This window comes from Portunus trituberculatus, chromosome 25, assembly GCF_017591435.1.
Source record: "Portunus trituberculatus isolate SZX2019 chromosome 25, ASM1759143v1, whole genome shotgun sequence".
NCBI lineage: Eukaryota > Metazoa > Arthropoda > Malacostraca > Decapoda > Portunidae > Portunus > Portunus trituberculatus.
This window is the reverse complement of record NC_059279.1, coordinates 12585315-12605314: the sequence shown is the minus strand read 5'-3', so window position 1 is coordinate 12605314 and position 20000 is coordinate 12585315. Positions and strand designations below refer to the sequence as shown.

Below are 20000 nucleotides of genomic sequence, written 5' to 3'. Positions count from 1 at the left end.
CGGAGAGGAAGAAGTAAATAAATACAGAATACTAACCCCCATATCAGCAGCAATGGATCGAAACAGAAGCTGGAGGTGAGCCACAGCTTCCACCGCGCCAGCTCCCGTCACGTTCCTCAGCAGCGCCTCTTCCGTCTTGCTAAACCCCAGCAGGAGGAACAGCCCTGTCGGAAGCTCAAACTCCTCTGAAAAGCACCACATTCACCAACTAGTACCAGTGTATTGAAAAAGGTTAGAATGTTTAAGTCCCCCATTTTCAGTTTTTTTTCTGTATTAGCGTTTTCTCTCACTGGGACAAGCAGGAAATCGGTTTTATCATGGAAGTTTTACGTTGTTCTTTCTTCCACAGATTCAGGATGTTTTAAAAGTTGAAAATATAAATAGTGTGTTTGTGGCAGACACGAGCTTAGTGCAGGATTTATCGTTCTCATTATGCGACGAAATATGCAAAGAATATAAGCTCTTTGTGTGTATATGAGAGAGAGAGAGAGAGAGAGAGAGAGAGAGAGAGAGAGAGAGAGAGAAAGAGAGAAACGAAAAATCTGAAAGCTTAGTCAAAGGCCACACAATTATTTTCACACATCAATACTCACCTTTTGAAGCTTCCTACCCTCGCTTTCTCTCTCTCTCTCTCTCTCTCTCTCTCTCTCTCTCTCTCTCTCTCTCTCTCTCTCTCTCTCTCTCTCTCTCTCTCTCTCCTTCCGTCTCGTTCCCTTCTTCAACATTCCTTTCTTTCTACTCTCTCCCCATCCTTACCCATTCTCAAATCCTCTTCCTTTCTTCCCTCCAATTTCCCTTTCTCGTGCAACATCCTTCTCTCTACCCTTGCTCGAGCCTCCCTCCTTTTACCAGCAACTCTCCACCTCACCCTCCCTCTTTCTCTGCGTCATCTCACATTCCCTCTGATGGTTTCCTCTGCTTTACCTTCCTTTGGCCGCTGACACACGAAGTCTCCCGAGTAACACACACACTCGCCCCGCTTGGCCTGGTACGCTGGGGCATTGTGGTTGTACACGGCGTAGCTAGTCTCACACGGCCGGTTCTCCAGGCACTCCAATACCTAGCGGGGAAAGGAGACAGGTGTGGCAGGAAGGTGTGACTTTTTCTTCTGGTTTCTTGTATAGTGTGGGTTATTTTTTATATTTTTTGGGGGGGTTCTAGGGAAGATGTTTAGTATTGGGATTTTTTTACTAGTGTTTTCTTTTTCTGTTTATTTCTTAGTGGGGGTGGTGATAATGTAGTTAGTTTGTTATTTTGCTGTCTTGTTTTTCTTATTGTTGATGTTTTTTTTAGTTGTCCGTTAATTGAAGGGAGATGAACTGTAATAAGTAAAAACAAAGAGAGAGAGAGAGAGAGAGAGAGAGAGAGAGAGAGAGAGAGAGAGAGAGAAGAGAGAGAGAGAGAGAGAGAGAGAGAGAGATAAGCAAGTTGTATAAATTTTAAAGCATATAAGGATGAGGGATGATGACAATGTTAGAGAAAAGAAAGTGGAAATAAACAGAGAGATGAGAGAGGAATATTCAAGTGAAAAAGTAATATTATACAAATCAGAAGAGGAATATTCACGAATCATACAATCTGCTGTGACAAACAAAATTATATACGCATTTTTCTTTTTCTTTAGTTTATCTTTTCCTAACAGTATACGAGAAGACACGCCACACACTCACCTTGCATTTTGTCCTCTCGTGTATCTCACAAAAGCATAATTCTGAGCAGTCGTGGTCACCTTCATTATAAAGCTGGAAAGGGGAAAAGAGGAGGAAAAAAAAGTTAAGTGGAAGAAACGTTAGCTTCTATGCACACACACACACACACACACACACACACACACTTTCCATCATGGCCGCCACTAAGTTAGAGTTATATATTGCGCCTTAAACTTGCACTCGCTGCCAGGACTTAAGCTCAATAACTTGCGCCACTCAATTAGCAAGGCGAGTGATGAGAGCTTTCCAACCACACACACACACACACACACACACACACACACACACACACACACACACACACACACACACACACACACACACACACACACGTACATACATACATACACACGTACCCTCATGCTGCCTCCCTCCTCTATGATGTGGGAGCGGGAATCCCACGGGCGCCGGACTTCACAGTATCCTGCAACACAAACAGCAACACACCTCAGTACTTCCAAAACACATCCCTTTTCACTATTACAAAAATTAAATACGTGTGATATTTTGATAGCCGTGTCAGTGTCACGTGAAAATATGAAATAGGAATATGTACATTGTTGATTTTTTTTTTCCTCAACACCTTTCTACCTGTTTATTTTTCCTTTCCTATCCACTGTTATAAAGATACAATACGTGCGATATTTTGAAAGCTGTATCATTGTCACGTAAAAGAAAAAATGGGGGTACATAGTTAAAATTTTATCCCTCAGCACCTCTCTACCTGTATATCTTCCCTCTACTATCCACTATTATAAGGATAAAGTATGCGCGTTGTTCTGAAAGGTGTATCAATGTCAGATAAGAAAAAAATAGGGGTACAGTGTTGGAATTTTGTCTCTCATCATCTTTACCTCTACTTCCTCCCCCGTGTGTGTCCCTTTCCTCCCCTCGATACCTTTCCTCCCCTCTACACTCAATGCCCCCGGAACATCATCAGAGAGCTATTTTTACGCCGTTCTAAATCACCGGCACGAGATTAATTTTCAGCGGGGCATTAATTAAGGAATAAATGCGCCATCACACCCGCGCCACTCAGGCTCCAGAGTGCATATTTGCGTCCTCCACTAGCGCCTCGAATTACTCAGCGAACTGCTCTCTCTCACTCTCTCTTTCTCCCCTCCGACACTGATAAACGTTAAGGAGGGCGACGGACGCGATAAACTACTTCAGAATACACTACTCCTGCTGAGGTAATGGGAGCAGATCCTTGGGCTGAGGGAAGAAGGGGATCGGGTCGTCTAGAGTTGAATCGATGGTGTCTGGTAGGGTAGAGGGATATCTGAAGGGTAGCAGAAGGTCTAGAAGGAGATAGAAGTGTCTAGAGGAGGAGTGAATAGTTTGAAATGGCATGAGGCGTGTCTTGAGGGAAATCGGGTAGCTTGAAAAGAATAGGAGGTGTCTGGAATCTGAGTGTCTGAAGAGGATCGAGGATATTTGCAAGAAGATCCAAGTGTCTGAGAAGATTGTGGGTGTCTTGAAGGCGATCGGGATGTCTTTAGTGGGATCAGGATCTGGCAGGGATGTGGAATACCTTAAGGAATATTCAAAGTGGTGGAGAATGAGCCAGAGAATAAAACAGCATGTCTTTCTGTCTGGCTGTTTCTTTTCGAGCAAATATTGAAAAAAAAAAATTCTAAGCTCATTTCTGTATTTTATCATTTCTCGTAAAATGTCTTGCTTCTTTCACGATCCAAGTGGTTAAGGTGGCTGATGATGAGGATGGTAATGACGTGAACTTGGATAATTATGAGGAAGCTTCTCTCTCTTTTCATCGTTAATGCCATTAGAGGCAACAGTTACGACTCCAAAACCTCCCTTCCGTCTCACTCCCCGAACTCTGCGTCTTGAGGGAAATTACTTTATAGAAGATTTCCTGCCCAAGTTTGCCTGACGGAGGCGGTCGACGCTTGCAACCTTAGATCCTTAACTTTACGCCTCACGACCTCTGATGATTCTATAAGTCGTGGTAGTCGCGTCTCGTCCAAACTATCCAAGCACTTACAACCACTGCACTCACTCGCTTCCCGCTTGGAGTTTGGAAATGTGCTGGTGTAATAGCCTGTATGTACACGTGTCTTGGTGCCTAGGAAGTAAATGTTAGTTTCTTTTAATACAGACTGCGGGAATTGTGAGTTTTTATCGCTGTGGTGGTAGTGATGGTAGGGGATATTATGGTGCTGATTATTTACACTGGGTATAGAGGTGATGGTGGTATTGGTAGGAGTGGTAAGGAGAGGGAGTGATTGTGGTGGTACTTACAGCTGCATATCCGGTGGTTTTGTCTTGTGTAGTAGTGGTAGCGGTGGTAGAAGCGGTGCCGGTGAGAGTGACAGTAGAGTGAGGGTGGATGGTTAGGTTAGCAAGCAGTAATGGTGGCGATGATGGTGGTAATGGTGGAGGGGATGGTGAAGTGCAGGAATGGGTGTGATGGCAGGCAGTGGTGATTGCATTGGTGGTGATGGCAGGGTGTGGTCGTGGTGGCAGGCAGTAATGGTAGTAGTATCTGTTACTTACTCTCCGGCAGCGTTGTCGTGGGTATGGTGGTGGTGGTGGGCGGGGTGGTAGTGGTGGTGGTGGTGGTTGTGGTGGTGGTGGTGGTGGAGGTGAGGCCGGCGGGGGCGGCATGTGGGGGAGTGTGGTCGCCTGGGGCACTGCTGGCCACCTTCCGCGCCTGCAGCCGCGTCCCGTCGTCCGCCTCCACATTAACGTCGTTCTGGTCGTCTGAGCGAATGTCGTGGTCGTCATCGTGGTTGTGGTCGTCGTCGTGGTCGTCGTCTTGTCCTCGTCCACGACCCCCGGCCAGTTTGGAGTTCTTTTCTACTAAGACAGGAACACTAGTAGTAGATCTCATAGTGAGTGTGCTCTACATTATATGCATTACTTTATTTTTCTCTTTTACTTGTATTTCGAATTATGCGGGACAAATTTGGTTGGAAGCGGGGAAGGGGATTGCCAGACTTATCATGATGATGATGATGATGATGATGATGATGATGATGATGACGATGATGGTGGTGATGATAATGATAATGGTGGTGGTGGTGACCATGGTCGTGGTGGTGGTGGAATTTATCTTAGTGGGAAGATTGGAAAGTGTGTTAGCTTTACGTATGTAGTGTCGCTCCCCTCTACCTACTCCTCTTGGCTAGCTTTGACCTCTTACTTGGGTATTATTTAAGTGATACACTAAGCTACGTGTCATTTATACCTAGATGTTCTGTATCACAATTCCTACCATACTTTTTTTTTTATTTACTTTTGCTCAATTGCTTACTTCTTCCCTTTCCTTGCTTTTCCTTCCTACCTTTGGCATAGATACTCTTCTCCCTCTCGTCCTCCTCCATGAAGACTGGCGCCAGGATGTCCACTTTGAAGCCCAGTCGCTTCAGGTGGTAGGTCAGCTGAGCCTCAACTGCGGGGCGAGGCGGCGGGAATGAGTCACTCACGTTTAATGTTTCGTAAAATTTACACAGGAAATGTACATCTAAGAGGATTGAAATTGCTTTATTGACTCCTATTTCCGAAGTAAAAGTAATTTGTCATCAGCTCCATATAAAATCACGGATTATTAAAATTCTTGAGAATATGCCACGAGCCTGAGACGATCTACTACACCTAGCTTTCTGCGCACACCCACCCACTCTTACGCACACACACACACACACACACACACACACACACACACACACACACACACACACACACACACACACACACACACACAACAAACAAACAAACAAACAAACAAACAAACCCTTACAAAAACACGCGCCCACATCTATAAAAACACCTACTCACTTTTCCACCCACCCCCCGTACTCACCCATCCACCCACCGGCACGCACATAAACTGAATGGAAAAGAGCAGGACTTTGGAAGAAGACAAAGCTTTTACAAAGTTAGTAAGAGTTCGAGGCAAAGTTAGAGCCGAGATCTCTGCCCTGGTCTGATGCCTCGCCACGAATGGAAACAACATTTTCATATTGCTTGTTGCTGATGCTGCTCCCACCACAGCCCATCTCATTCCCTTTCCTTCCTGCCCACTGTCTAACCCTGGTGTCTCCCGTCTCTTCTACCTTACACGCTAATTGCCAGCACAAAGAAAATGACCTGATTTGCTCCATGACAATACTAATGTTCCATAAATATGAGCATCTTTCTGTCCATTTATGTATTCGTTTATCTATTTATCTATAATTTGCCTATATGCTTTTCACTCTATACCTATCATTCTATTTGTTCATACTCGTATATCTATCTGTATAAGTGTAATTTATCCATCTTTGTGTAAGTGATCGCCAGTAAAAGAATGGCTGAAGTGGTCATCTTAGCCATATTTTGCAAATGCCAACAGATGTGTGTCCCACTGTGGCATCACATCCTTAACTATTGGAAAGGGAACCGAAAAAAAGAAGTCACCAACCTCCACGAGGACTCTCAAGGAATATATGAAAAAAATAGTCCTTCAAGCTCACCCTCAGTCAAGGGCAAATTGGCAGCAACCTAACATGTCGCGAGGCTCGAACACTTGAAATGTTTCACAAGCAGTTCACTGACCTACACAAGGGTTGCCCCAAAGAAGACGCTTCCAGGCCAGACACTGGTTGATGTCCTGGAATGCGACGCCCTTACAGACGCAGTTGGTGTGCAGGTCAGTGCCGAGCAAACCCAACATGGCCTTGGTACACTCCCGGTGGTGGCCTGCGCAGCGACCCGTTACCGTGTCCGCCGCGCAGGACAGCTCATAGTGCTCCAGCCGATACCTAAGAGAAGTGATGGTGTCGGTGGTCAGTAGCGGGAGGGACACAGGTATTTAGATATCTTCCGTGAAGCTGAAGGTGGTGATCATCAGATAATGATTAATTTGCTACATTCACTTTCACTTTTCTGCTTCTTTTCGCTCCATTAGCGAACAGTATTGGTGAGAACTGTCAACTAATCTTGGAGCATAGGAATGAGGAAAAAAAAAAAATATAATGAAATGAGTGCACCATGTTACTGGCTACTGATAACGAAGATGGTGATACTGGACATACTGATAGTCGTACATGAATGGTTAACGTGAGGGTTATTGAATGGTGTTACTGGAAAAAAAAATGCAAATATAAGCTGGACACGTCAACGAAAAATAATAATAAAAAAAAAATGTTAAGCATAGACAAATCACTGAAACATATATGAAATTTTGAAATAGCAAAAATCAGTAACACAACGAGAAACACCCGCTGGAAGGTAAAGGTGTGGAGATTGAAAGCAAGCAAGCAGCAAAGAAAACAAACAAGAAACTTTGACCTACAAATTATAAACCACCTCAGAAATCATCCGAGGGGCGAGGTGGTTGGGTGAACGTATGCACGTATGCGAAGTCGAAGTACCGGTGAGGAAGACACTAAAACATTTTACTGTGAGCGAAGATTCAGTAGCCGAAAACAGAGAAAACACGCACACATCCATACAAACATCGAAATATGAAAGATGGATGAGAGACGCCGCCGCAACCACAGCTACACACTTCTTTCACACCTACTGCGCCAACCATTGAGAGGCAAGCAAGCAGAAGCAAGAGTTTTATTGTTTCTGAACTAGAGGAAAGAAGGAGGAAGGGAAATAAGGAAAAAGAAAGAGCAAGGAGAGAAAGGAAACTAGGACAGTGGGGAAGACTTGAAGGACAAAAAGAAGATGATGATGAGGAGAAAAGTTAAAAAGAAATACTATAGAGAGAAAGGAAAATAGGGCACTAGGGAGGATGAGAGGAAGGAATGAAGGATATTGATTTAAAAATGAGAGCGAGGAGAGAAAGGAAGGGCAAATGATTAAATGTTAAAATGAGAGCTAAATTATCTCTCTCTCTCTCTCTCTCTCTCTCTCTCTCTCTCTCTCTCTCTCTCTTCCAGCATTCAGAAGGGAAGCAAACATAGAAATGGGCAAATAAAAAAAAAATCTATTATATTGCCCACCAAAAATATTCAACCTGTATTCGTAATGTGGAAATCATATACTTTGGCCCTGGCTCAAATCGTTCTGAGGGAATGTATAATTAAAAAGCTTACAAAAAACGGTAGCTATTCATATAAGGGAACTGTTGTAAAAGAGAGACCGAAATTTGTAAAGTGAAATTGCTCCCGTGTCGCGTCCTGCCTCGGGGACGGTACAGTTTTTGTTGATATAAATTGCTTTCATGTTAGAATTTCGACATATTTCACTTTTTTCCAGGTACTCGTACATACACTCCTTATTCAAAATTACTGCAGGTCGCTTTTACTGCCGCATCATAGGGTTCAGTTTTTTTCTTTCTTTTTTTTGTAACCGTTACAGTCTCCGAGATAGTTACGTGCTTGCTTTAATTCGTCATTTAATATTAATCATGTGGGTTAATTCGTGTTTTTTTTATATATCCTTGTTACTAAAAAAAACAGCTTATGATTTTTTATACCACTGCCAGTCTGTTCACATAGCATTTCCTTTCATTTATATTATTCGTACATAACAACTGTTCACATATCTTGATCGATGACATAGTTTCGTATGTATTGAAAATATATAAATAATAGGAAAATAATGTTAATGATGATGCTAGATATGCATGGACTGTATTTTGGCGTTTTGTGAATGTGTAGAAGACTGATTAATTAATTGCTTACACTTTGATGGATAGATTGTGAGCAATAAATGTCACATGACGCCTTAATGTTTAGAAGACTTAATTGGTTGTACATGTTTTGTATTATCAGATAGTGATCTTTGAATCATTGTGGCAATTTTTATTATATTCCATTTTCATGCACTGGTGACTTTGCTCTTACCTGCACACCCGATCGCCGCGGCAGTCCCGGCCCAGGTTGTGGCACTGGCTGATGGAGGGCGTCTCGGTAGTCTCGGCGCACGGCGGGTGGAGGCGCCGCTGAGCACTCCGGCATCCCTCCTCCTCCCTGCCGTCGTGTTTTCTGTAGGGTTAGAAGGACACAAGAGCCGGTTGATGGTTTGTAGTGGGTCTGTGTAAGGGTGTGGAGAGTGCGAGAGAAGGATCATGTGTGGCATCATCCATGGGAGCTCTGGGATTAGTCTGCAGCCTGCCACAGCGAATTTCTCATCCATATTCACTCTTTACAAAACTTTATGCAGATCGTGAAGAATAATATTCGATTTTCATGCTAATTTTAATCATTCGTTTATTTTAATTTTGATTATTTTTATTTACTTTATTGACACCATATTTGTCTCGTAATTTTACTGATATATTTGCCACTGTATTTTCTAAATAGTCTGTCACTTAAAAACTTTAGACTTTCCTTTTGGCATTGAAAGATTTTTTTTAGAAAACTCACGTGAATGAATATCCAAATTATAGCCAAGACAGAATCGGTACAGCTGTCATCGATGTGTGAGGCGTGGTGTGGAAGTATTGCCACCATTTTTTCCCAGTGTAAGCTCCCATTGTTTGGGCGCATCGAGGCACTTTCGTTACAGATTTATATATTAAGTAAACTTCATAGTATACCATGATCACCTTGACCTCTGTCTATACTGCCTGACATCCTGGGGAACACGAGAGGTCACTATGCTGTGATACGTGGATTTTCTCTTCTTATTTGTTTACAAGTCTCGACGCAGTAGTTGATTCACTTCGTGTCGTGCCATGTTGCGATAGATTAGGTCGTGCATTTTTAAGAGATTTATTTTTACTTTGTGTATTTAGGAATTGTAATCTATACGCTTTCTTATATTTCATTGCCTGCTACATTTGACTGATGATTAAATGTCATCACAATGGCAATATGGAAGCAGTGCAGATATATAGTAATGAAAGGAAGAGCTACTAAGTTATGAGTTAACGTCAAAGCATTTTTAATTACTGAGTATTTTCTTCGTTTCTGCCACTGATCGCCGTCTTTGCTGTCCCTCCTGGGCACAACTGCAGGTCCAGGAGCGTTTCTTGTGCCGGTCTAAAGTGTGGTGACGCCTCAGGGACATGGAGGGCCCCGAGGGAGGCTGGCTGAGACAAGGCTGTAACTCGCCGCTGCAGTTCCAGAAACAAACTGTTGTTCGGAATTCTAAGTTTTTAAAAGTTGGAATCGTGTTCTAGTTTACTGTTTTCTGGTTTTCTAGAAAAATTCATTAGGGCCTTTATTTCCATAAACTTTTTTTTTTCTCCTGACAATACATTTTAAAGGAAATGCATTTTTTTTTCTAACGCACCGGTTTTCCATAAATTTCGTCATCATCTGTCATTAGCATTCTATATTTCACTGGAGAACATAGGTCTATCTAAATTTGTCTAGTCACCTCCATCGGCTGCCTGTCTATTTCAGGGCACGCTAGCAAAACTTTTTTTCTTCATTTTTTATTTTCTTCTCTTCTTTCCTTTTCCTTCTGGATTGTAACTCATTTACTGTATATTTTTTCCCATATACAACTATTTTTATGTATAATATCTTGTAGGTGTGCAAATATTCTTAAGAGCACAGCAAATCGATAAATTCTTAGGCTAGGATTCGTTCAGGATATTACTCAAAATTCCATGCATTGATAGATTTACCGGTAGGAACATTGCTAGTGAATTTCTTCTATGAACATTACATCCACTGAAATTTTCCTCTCCATCACGAGCCTTAAAAAAGCTCCCTTTCATTAAAATAAGTATGTGGCACGGAATTAATGAATTGGAAAACTATTTTGGTTAATGGAAACAAAATACTTTTAAGGAATTTACATAGAATCAGGATTGCTTCCAGACTAGACACTACCCGTGAAAACCCTGAATCCTCAACGCTGACATGAACCAAAGCTCCTGTCACTTAACTAAACCATATCCCTCCACTGATGTGAATAGTTCCTTTGGCCACGTGCAATGCCGGAAAGACCTCAGGTGAGCGGCGGAATTGACTCCAAAGTTTTTACCTGTCGCGTACATAAAAAGTACCATCCTATGACTCGCAGTTTAATTAAGGACAGCTTTCAATGCATAGCTTACAAATTCCTTCCCTCGGGGCGCCACGTCCTAGGGGAAAGGGGTACAGTAAGAAGGCTTAAGAGTCTTAGAAGTCTTAAAACATCTTCATCAGACGCCGAAGAAGAGGCGGACGGAAAATGAAAAAAAAAAAGAGAAAAGAAAGGTCAGGAACAAAATACGAAAGCAAGTAATTATGTTATGAAAATTTATACAAAACATATGTAAAAACAGTGTTACGAATCCCGAGGCAATCGTAGGAGAAATAATAAACAATAGATAAATAGATAAATGAAAAAAACGCAAATATAAGGAGAGGTAGTAGGTATTGATATCAAGAAATGTTACGGCGATCTCTGCAAACTGTGGCGATGAGCACTGTGGAGGGAAACCGAAATCTTAAGTGTTAAAAAGGATACTACTTCCAGGCCTGTGTTTCCCTCGGAGAACAATGGCTTAAAGGCGTGCTGGGGGAGTGAAGGCATCAGTCTGGGAGTGTCGAGAGAGAGAGAGAGAGAGAGAGAGAGAGAGAGAGAGAGAGAGAGATTATTGCAAAAATACTCACTAGCTGGCCATACACTATCATAACTATACGAAGAAAAAAAAAAACATCCTATACGAACATTGAACACGCAAAATCTTCCTTGAAATAAACCTCTTCCATAGTAAAAAAAAAAAAAAAAAAAAAAAAAAGTAAGGCTTAGTTTCGTTAGAGTTGTTTGGTGAGACTAAAGAAATTTATCAAGGTAGAATTATGTTCGGTGAAGTTTAATTGGAGACCGAACTACCACATCGACACATAATAATTTGGAAAAATGGTACTTTTGATTATATATTTTAGTATCAATGGGAAATTTTACTAAGTGAGTTTATTTGGAAGCTGATTGAAGTGTCCCTAAATGCGTAACAGAAACTCAATCATAGAATTTCCGATCAGTGGAGTTTATCAGTATGTTGGTTTTAATTGTATGAAATCAACACATATTTAAGTTTGGCGAAGTTTACTCGGAAATGGAACCAACGTACACATGTAGAGAAAAATGATGATATTGTTTTAGGTTAGAGGAGTATCATTAATTGGAAAGACTTATTCGAATGGAATTTACATAGAAGCTAAGCCACTTAACGTATTACGCAAAAAAAAAATGATCAAGGTATGCAAAATTGGATGATTTTACTATGGGAAGAGTTTATTTGGAGGTAACATAGAAGGAGGCCATCTCACCGACACACGCAGAGGGCGATCTTGAGGGCGAGATCCTGGTTGGTCTCCAGCAGGTACTTGTAGATGTCCTGCACTGAGCTCATGCAGGCGTCGCGGTGGCACTTGGCGTCCTCGCAGTGGCCGTTCAGCAGGTGCAGGTAACTGGGGGATGAAGATACGTTTCCTCGTCACGCCATGCATTACCTAACACCGCTGCCTTCACACTCACCCTTGATAATTTTTCTAATCAAGATTTTCTACGTATTTTGATGAATAATTATTCATTTATATATATATATATATATATATATATATATATATATATATATATATATATATATATATATATATATATATATATATATATATATATTTATATGTACCGTATACGATAACATCACAAAATCTTTTTTTTTTTTTTTTTGAAAGCTATTTTGGTCTTTCTACCAAGTTTGTTTTCACTTATCTTCATTTTCATTATTGTCTTTATGTACAGCTTCGTAATGTTTAATGCTAAGTATCAACGTTTTTTTTTTTATGTAGTAATAGAGTTGGTATATTTTTTTATATTACGTAGTACAGTAAACCTACTCAGTTTCATACCGCACAAGTGAAAACTCTAGATTGTATAGAATTTCGTTCACTGTACTCGAGTAACGTAATAGGATGATGCTTTAATGCTAGGTAGGCAGAACCTTTACATTAAACTTTATATTGAGATAAAAGCCTACCGAATATCAGCTTACCTGCGGCAGCCGGGTTCCGCCACGCAGTCTTCGAGGGCTGACTGGCAGGTCCCCGCCAGGTACTTGAGCTGTTCCAGGGATACGTTGTGGTCGGTCTCTGTGACGGCGGCGCGGGGATGAGCGGAGGATTAGTGATATGTGCTGTCATCAGAGGAAGCGAAAGAGGGTCTTGGCAACACTGTACTTTGGCTTGAAGGAGAGCCTCAGACATCTTGAGGGACCAGATTTTGTTTGAATGGAAAATGTGTATGTATTGAAGCACCTTAGATTAATTTGTTGATAATTATGAGTGAATTTGAGCATCTTGTAAAGTCATGACACAACTAAAGGTAAGATGGTGGTGGTGGTGGTCTGTTCTGGCAGGCGTGTGACAACTGCAGTGAGGGGACAGTGCGTCATTCCTCAGTCCAGTGGCGTGTCCCAAGACAAGACTGTGTGTGCTCCCTCCTCATGCTGCCTCATGCCACACACACACACACACCCACACATACACATAAATATTATGTGTATACACACACACACACACACACACACACACACACACACACACACACACACACACACACACACACACACGACTTTCATATCACCGTGTTCTTTTCCTCCCACGCCAGTTTTCCCTACGCTCTCAAATACTACACATGCTGCGGTGCGTGGTGCATTACTGGTGCGCGATAAAGGCCATAACGGTACACAACGCGTACCTCACATCACCCTTAACACAAGTACTTACACAGAAACATATTCACCTGAAGAATTATTTATCTCTACTAAATATATACATACATACATACATATATACATACGTATACATCATGTTCCTTGTTTGGGTATTAGGAAAAATTAGTGTATCTCCTCCTCCTCCTCCTCCTCCTCCTCCTCCTCCTCCTCCTCCTCCTCCTCCTCCTTCTTCTCCTTCTCTTCCCCCTCCTCCTCCTCCTTTTTGTAGCACACATAAAACTTTAAAAGAACATCTAGTCCTTGAATCCACGAGGAAAAATAATGATTGTTCTTTTTCTTCGAGCGTCTTTTAACCCTTGGTCAACCTTCCGCATAGGTAAAAAGTCATAAAAACAGACATAGGCAAAGATCACGCCATCATCACTCCTCAATTCCATCTCTTAACATCACTCACTTCTCCTCCATTGATTTCTTTGTTCTTGTTTGCCCGCTGAAAATCGATGAGGTTTCTTTTTGTGTCTGGCGGAAGTTTTCTTTTCCCATTTTTTTCGTGTTGTAGTGTTAACGAAAATAGTAATAAAAGATAATTATAATGTCATGATAATAATAGTAATAATAACTGTAATAATAATAATAATAGTAATAATAATAATAATAATAATAATAATGATAATAGTAATAATAAAAATAATAATAATAATAATAATAAATAGTAGTAATAATAATAATAGCAATAGTAATAGTATTAATGGTAATAGTTATAATGATAATGATAATAATAATGATAATAATAATAATAATAATAATAATAATAATAATAATAATAATAATAATAATAATAATAATAATAATGATAATAATAATAATAATAATAATAATAATAATAATAATAATAATAATAATGATAGTAATAATAATATAATCACTTTTGTTGGCACCTTAAATAGAGCTCCATTGTACTCAAATTATCCTGAAGTGCAATGACGAACTGACAAACTACAACAGCATCAACAGCAACAACGATACTTAGTACTAAGCATGTACACGTTTAACATAGTCATAGTGGACACTTTAAGGAAAAGATGAGGCTCTGTGGGAAAAAGTAAAATAGAGAAATTGAAAACAGAAATTAGTACTCGCAGATCCTTCCCGATACACATGGCGAAGGCAAGCCCGCAGCAACACTTACCCATCAATAGATCTACACACAGACATAAATAGCTACAAGTTTGCTCATTACCGGAGGAGGCCGCGCGTGTCCGCTACGCCACACAGGCAGGCTACGGCAAGCGGTGGCTGAAAAGTACTAGGCGGTGCTGATGATTGCGGCAGCTGCGGTGGTTGTGGTGGTAGTGGAGGTGGTGGTGGAGGTAGTAACAGTGGTGAAGAAAGGTGGTGGTGGGTGCCGAACGTTCACGTGGTGCTGGTGCTAAAAGGTGCTGAGTGCTGCTGAGTGCTGAGTGCGGAATGGTGCTGAGGGACGAATTGGGGTCGGGAAAATATATCATGCAAAAGGGCAGAAATTTTGGCCCTTTGGAGGCAGAGAGGGTGAGTAAGTGAGCCTCATAAAGAAGGGGAGGTGCAGAGAGGGGAGTAGAGGGAGGCCAGCCGTGGGGAGACGCCAACGTACCAGTGGTGGAGGTGGAAGTGGTGGTGGAGTTGGTGGCAGTGGAAGTGGTGGTGTGGTTGGAGGCATCCGCTACATGGGTGACAGACAACCACGGTACAAAGATTAACGTGAGGGTTCCCTTTAGTGGTGTGGCATAGCAGTGTAATCCCCAACAACCAAAGCTGAACCAGAACCTCCTTGACTCTCAGAAACTAGATGAAGTACAAGATTCAGTTTAGTAAAGGTTATCTAAGCACCTTCCTCTTACAGAAAAAATTTAGCACACTTTGTTGTTGTTGTGCGTTTAGTGCTTGCTCGCTTGTTGTTGTTGTTGTGGTGGTGGTGGTGGTGGTAGTGGTCGGAGTGTTTACAAAGAAAATGGTAAAAAGTTTAGATAAACGAACTGACTAGTTTGGCCTTTTGTTGACCTCATCTCATTCCCTTGATTTATATGTCGGGTGTCCAATTGCCTTCGTACTGTGCTGAAAATGTACTGTGAAATGAAATACCGACCAGAGAGAGCTGGGAAATTTGGATTGCTTTATGTGTGTGTGTGTGTGTGTGTGTGTGTGTGTGTGTGTGTGTGTGTGTGTGTGTGTTTCAATGGGCGCCTATACTTGTTTGTAATTCAATAGATCGCCATGAATCCAATTAGCAGGTGTGTGTTTGCCCAGAGGGGCGTAATCAAATAACCAAACTGATGGAGCGTGAGTTGTCCTGGACGCAAGAGGAAGGTTATTGTGGGCTGGAAGGGGCGCGATGACTTGAGGCCCCGTGATGGAACACTATAACTTTATGTAAGGGACATTTAAGTGACTAAGACTGTAAAGTGTGTAGGGTTTGCAAAAACTGTAAAATTGACAAGGTGCAATTGTCACGCCAGGTGCTGCACAATATAATCTTAAACAGGTGTGCTGAGGGGAGGGGAGGGGTACAAATAACTGATACATGCAGGTGTTGACCGAGTGGCTCTACTGCTACCGGGACGGTAGGGGCCTGTGGGAACTGAGAAATGTGTCATGAGGGAAAGAAAAGTGTTGAATTTTGACAAGCGAAAGTGACGCGAAGATGGTAATGAAGGAGGCACGTACTGGTCACCGGCAGGTGCTGGAGGTAGTGGTGGATGGTGGAGAGGGGGAAGAGGGGTTCAGCTTGGGAAGAGGAGATGATGATGTGCGTGGCGGCGGCCGTGGGCAACGGCATCACCTTGGAGAGCGGCAGTTCCAGGGCGGCCGCCACCCGCGACATGGCCGCCACCCGCCCTGGGTACCGTTCCCCTGCAAGGGATGCCCCGGCAGGATTGTTACTAAGTACGTCGCCCAGCTGGTGATGTTCTCTCAGGAGGTGAACCATTGAGTCAATTGTGTTGCTCCATATCAATACCATCCATCCGTGGCGGCTGATGAGTCTGCCGCTGGCGAGTTTCTACGAATCCTTATTTGGATTCTGGGCCAGACTCATGCAAGCTTCAAGGGAGTGGCGAGTAATGAACCTTGAAAGTGGTGGACGTGTGAGACAAATGGAACTAACAGTGGCAGAAACGAGAAGTAAAGAGTCTGTAAATTAAAAAGCGAAGGAAAGACTTAAAAATTGCGAAGTGAGAGATAGAAGCAGCAACACAGAGGACTCACAGACAGACAGAGACGGACGCAACACCTGCACCGCTAACGAGTCATCTGCGTCTCTGAAGCGTGAATCATTACTGCTACTACACGGTCACTGGGGATAGCGTGCTCCTACTCCAGCCATCTGCTGGCTCGTACCCTTCACTACCGAGATTTGGCAATATTGCTCTCATGAAATAAAAAGAATACACATAATGTTCGCATAGTCTTCACAGGCGTCACTGAAAAAGAAAAGGCATCCTAACTGACAAAAATCAGACTGTTTCAGCACCACAGTTCGCGAGCACCACAGTTCGCGTTGCTCTACCTAACCAAAGCATTATTCTAATGAGGTGGTGATGTCAGCTTTAAAAAAGTAATGTTCTTATAACATGAAGGATAAAATAGTCGTATGCCTTCTAAACCATCACATTGTAGTTGGCTATTCCCCTGAATGTGTCGAGCCAGCATTAAGGACATAAGATGCATATATTTAATTAGATTTCTTGGAATACTAAACTTGAATCCTACAATAATTTCTTGACCGAGGCCACGGATGAAACTTCTTATTCATGTGATTCCAGTGTTTGGTCGCGTGACGGTCCTATCAGTATACGCTCAAGGCCTCTGCGTCACGCACTCTAGGTGATGGCTGGCAAAGGCTCACCACCTATATTCGATTTAGAAAATAGTACGTATTGTTAATTATAACAGCAATATCTCATGCAGGCCTTACTTTTTTACTTTTCCTTTTTTTTTATTTCATTAACACTTTTGCGAAGGCCATAAAGATCATTGCTATTGTTTCCCATGAAAGTTTTGCTCTCATCGGTAATGCAGAATACTTTACAGTATCATTGCAATCATAAACACCCTTGATAGGGCTAGTAATGTACATGAAAGAATGATAAAGGTAGTTAGCTGACACACCGAAACGTTTGGGAATGTATGCCATAATCTTAAACTATGAGTGACAAGGAATAAGTTCTGGAGTTCCTGTACAAGACCTGGTGATGTAGGTTGTCCCTGAAATAGAAACACTCAAATCATCATAAAACTGAGATACCGAATCATTACCAAACACACTTCACTGCTGGACCACCGCGTCTCGCTGCCCCTGCTTATCTGTCTCACAACCCTCACCCGAAACTGGCACCTGAGAGAAATAGGATGACAGGGAGGCACTCACCGACACAGGGGTTCTTGTTGACAAGTGAGTAGAGACGCGAGCACTTCTTGTCTTTGTCGTCGGGACAGATGCACCCCAGCAAAGGTGTCTCCCGTAGCTGCAACCACGCCCTCATGCACACCTCTCTGAAACACCACAAGCATTGGTGCCGTCAGTAAGCACCGGCAGAAGAGGGTCAAACAGAAAGGACGACACACGGCAGTTCTTCAACTCTCATCAGCATTCAGAATTGAAGGAATACTTAAGAATAAGGGAACGAAATGACAGGTTTCTTTAATAAGATAACAGAAAATAGGAAATTGTCAATGAACACACACATGATATTTGATTTTTGCATCAAAATCGGTATTTAATCTCTTCTTTCACAGTAAAAGTTCCTTAAAGGCCAATCCCTCATATTGACTACAGAATTTGAAAGTATCTGTCACCTGCTGCTTCTCTTACTTCCTCCTTCGTGACGGCCGAGTAACAGCTTACTCTATTACCCACCGTTTTTATGTTGGTTGATAGAAAGGACAGAGAGAGAGAGAGAGAGAGAGAGAGAGAGAGAGAGAGAGAGAGAGAGAGAGAGAGAGAGAGAGAGAGAGAGAGAGAGAGAGAGAGAGAGAGAGAGAGAGAGAGAGAGAGAGAGAGAGAGAGAGAGAGAGAGTATGCAACCTCTATAATTTCACATTCGTCAACATTCTGTGCTGGTCGCGTTTCATTCTTCCACAAACAACCACAAACAATACCAAATCTTTGACACTAAGGAGCTTTTATAAGTTTTGTACCACATCCGAATAAGGAACTGTGGACAATGAAGAGACTCACTAGGACTCTGGCGGACTCAGGGAAAAGCCACCAGGATGAAATTCTTGGCCGCTGCACCACGTAATCTTAAACACACCGGAAACCAAAGTGCTCGAAAATTACACATAAATATAAACTTAATTCTCTGCTACAACTGAGAATTACAGGCAAGAATTTCACCATGGCGGCCTTTGCTTCAAGTCTACAGGAACGTAAGCGACTCCTTTTATTTCGCCTTCTGGAGACAATTACACATTTTCACAGCATATTCTCCAGAGGTGACCCAGAACTTACAGTCATTACTTATATTGCTGAAGTGGATAATCACGAGAAGGAAAATTTCAAAAAACACGAAGGATAGAATGAAGAGGAAGTAGGAACGAAGAACGAAAACCACAGAACGAAACAAACACGAACAGAGAATAGACTAAGGGACTAAGTCAAGTAAGGGATTCTCCGCTTTCAATGGCAGGGAGTGTTTGGTGGGCTTAGCGTGGTGTGGCGTGACTCCTCCTGTGAAGACCTCCCTGCAATGCTCACGTAAGGCAGTTGATTTCTTACCTACGCGCTGCCGGTGCATGTTGCTTTACAGTTTGCCTCAGAAAGCGGGCAAGCTCTCCATCACACCAAATTACAAAGGTTGTCAGTGATGCATCAACTTACTGCCTTATTCATGTGTCGTCAGGAAGTGTTTGTAGAGCGTCCACCCAGTTACCACACACACACACACACACACACACACACACACACACACACACACGCACGCACGCACGCACGCACGCACGCACACACACACACACACACACACACACACACACACACACACACACACACACACACACACACACAGAGAGAGAGAGAGAGAGAGAGAGAGAGAGAGAGAGAGAGAGAGAGAGAGAGAGAGAGAGAGGTATTATAATCTACTTCTTTTCTACATATTTATCTATCTCTTTTTACAAAGGAACTACATTGAAGAAGATACGAGAAAAAAAAAACTATCACAGAGAGAGAGAGAGAGAGAGAGAGAGAGAGAGAGAGAGAGAGAGAGAGAGAGAGAGAGAGAGAGAGAGAACCAGTCTGCCGGTCAGCCAGCCAACCAACTTGTTAAGCATGCAGACAGACGGCCAGACAAAGAAAGAAACAAAAAGATCAAGGTTGTGATGTAATTTCTATTCCCTCTTTCATACTCTTCTTTCTTTTCCAACGTGTGTTATGTTTCCTTTCAAACTCCCACACACGAGTACCTCTCCAAACACTGGCACCAATGGCCTGCTGCTGCTGCTTCTCTTTGGTGACGCAATCTCTGGAGACACAAGTTGAGTTAGAGAACGAAGCGTGCATAAAAGATGAGAAGAATACTGTAAACAATTTTTCCGCTCTAGTGGAATACAAATGTCCAAGATAAATATGAGATTCCAACATGAAAGGAAAGTCCATACATATTGTCTGCCAGAGAAGAGTGTTGGTCTGCCAGGATGCATTTTCATATATTTCTATTTGGGTCGTTTAATAGTTTATG

General features: G+C 42.2%; 1 protein-coding gene across 2 annotated transcripts in view; it reads right to left on the bottom strand.

The window, feature by feature from the left end:
• Positions 1–20000, bottom strand: part of LOC123508862 — a 203938-nt gene that overhangs the window by 12799 nt on the left and 171139 nt on the right. The window contains exons 5-15 of one of the 2 annotated variants that reach the window (XM_045262847.1): positions 17693–17817; positions 12610–12706; positions 11885–12025; positions 8516–8656; positions 6270–6475; positions 5017–5124; positions 4227–4532; positions 2066–2133; positions 1671–1742; positions 925–1060; positions 37–185 (exon numbers count right to left, since the gene is read on the bottom strand). In XM_045262847.1, coding sequence (XP_045118782.1) covers positions 37–185; positions 925–1060; positions 1671–1742; positions 2066–2133; positions 4227–4532; positions 5017–5124; positions 6270–6475; positions 8516–8656; positions 11885–12025; positions 12610–12706; positions 17693–17817 — 1549 coding nt within the window. The remainder of the gene's footprint in view (positions 1–36; positions 186–924; positions 1061–1670; positions 1743–2065; positions 2134–4226; positions 4533–5016; positions 5125–6269; positions 6476–8515; positions 8657–11884; positions 12026–12609; positions 12707–17692; positions 17818–20000) is intronic. The other variant, XM_045262848.1, reaches the window with a different exon arrangement.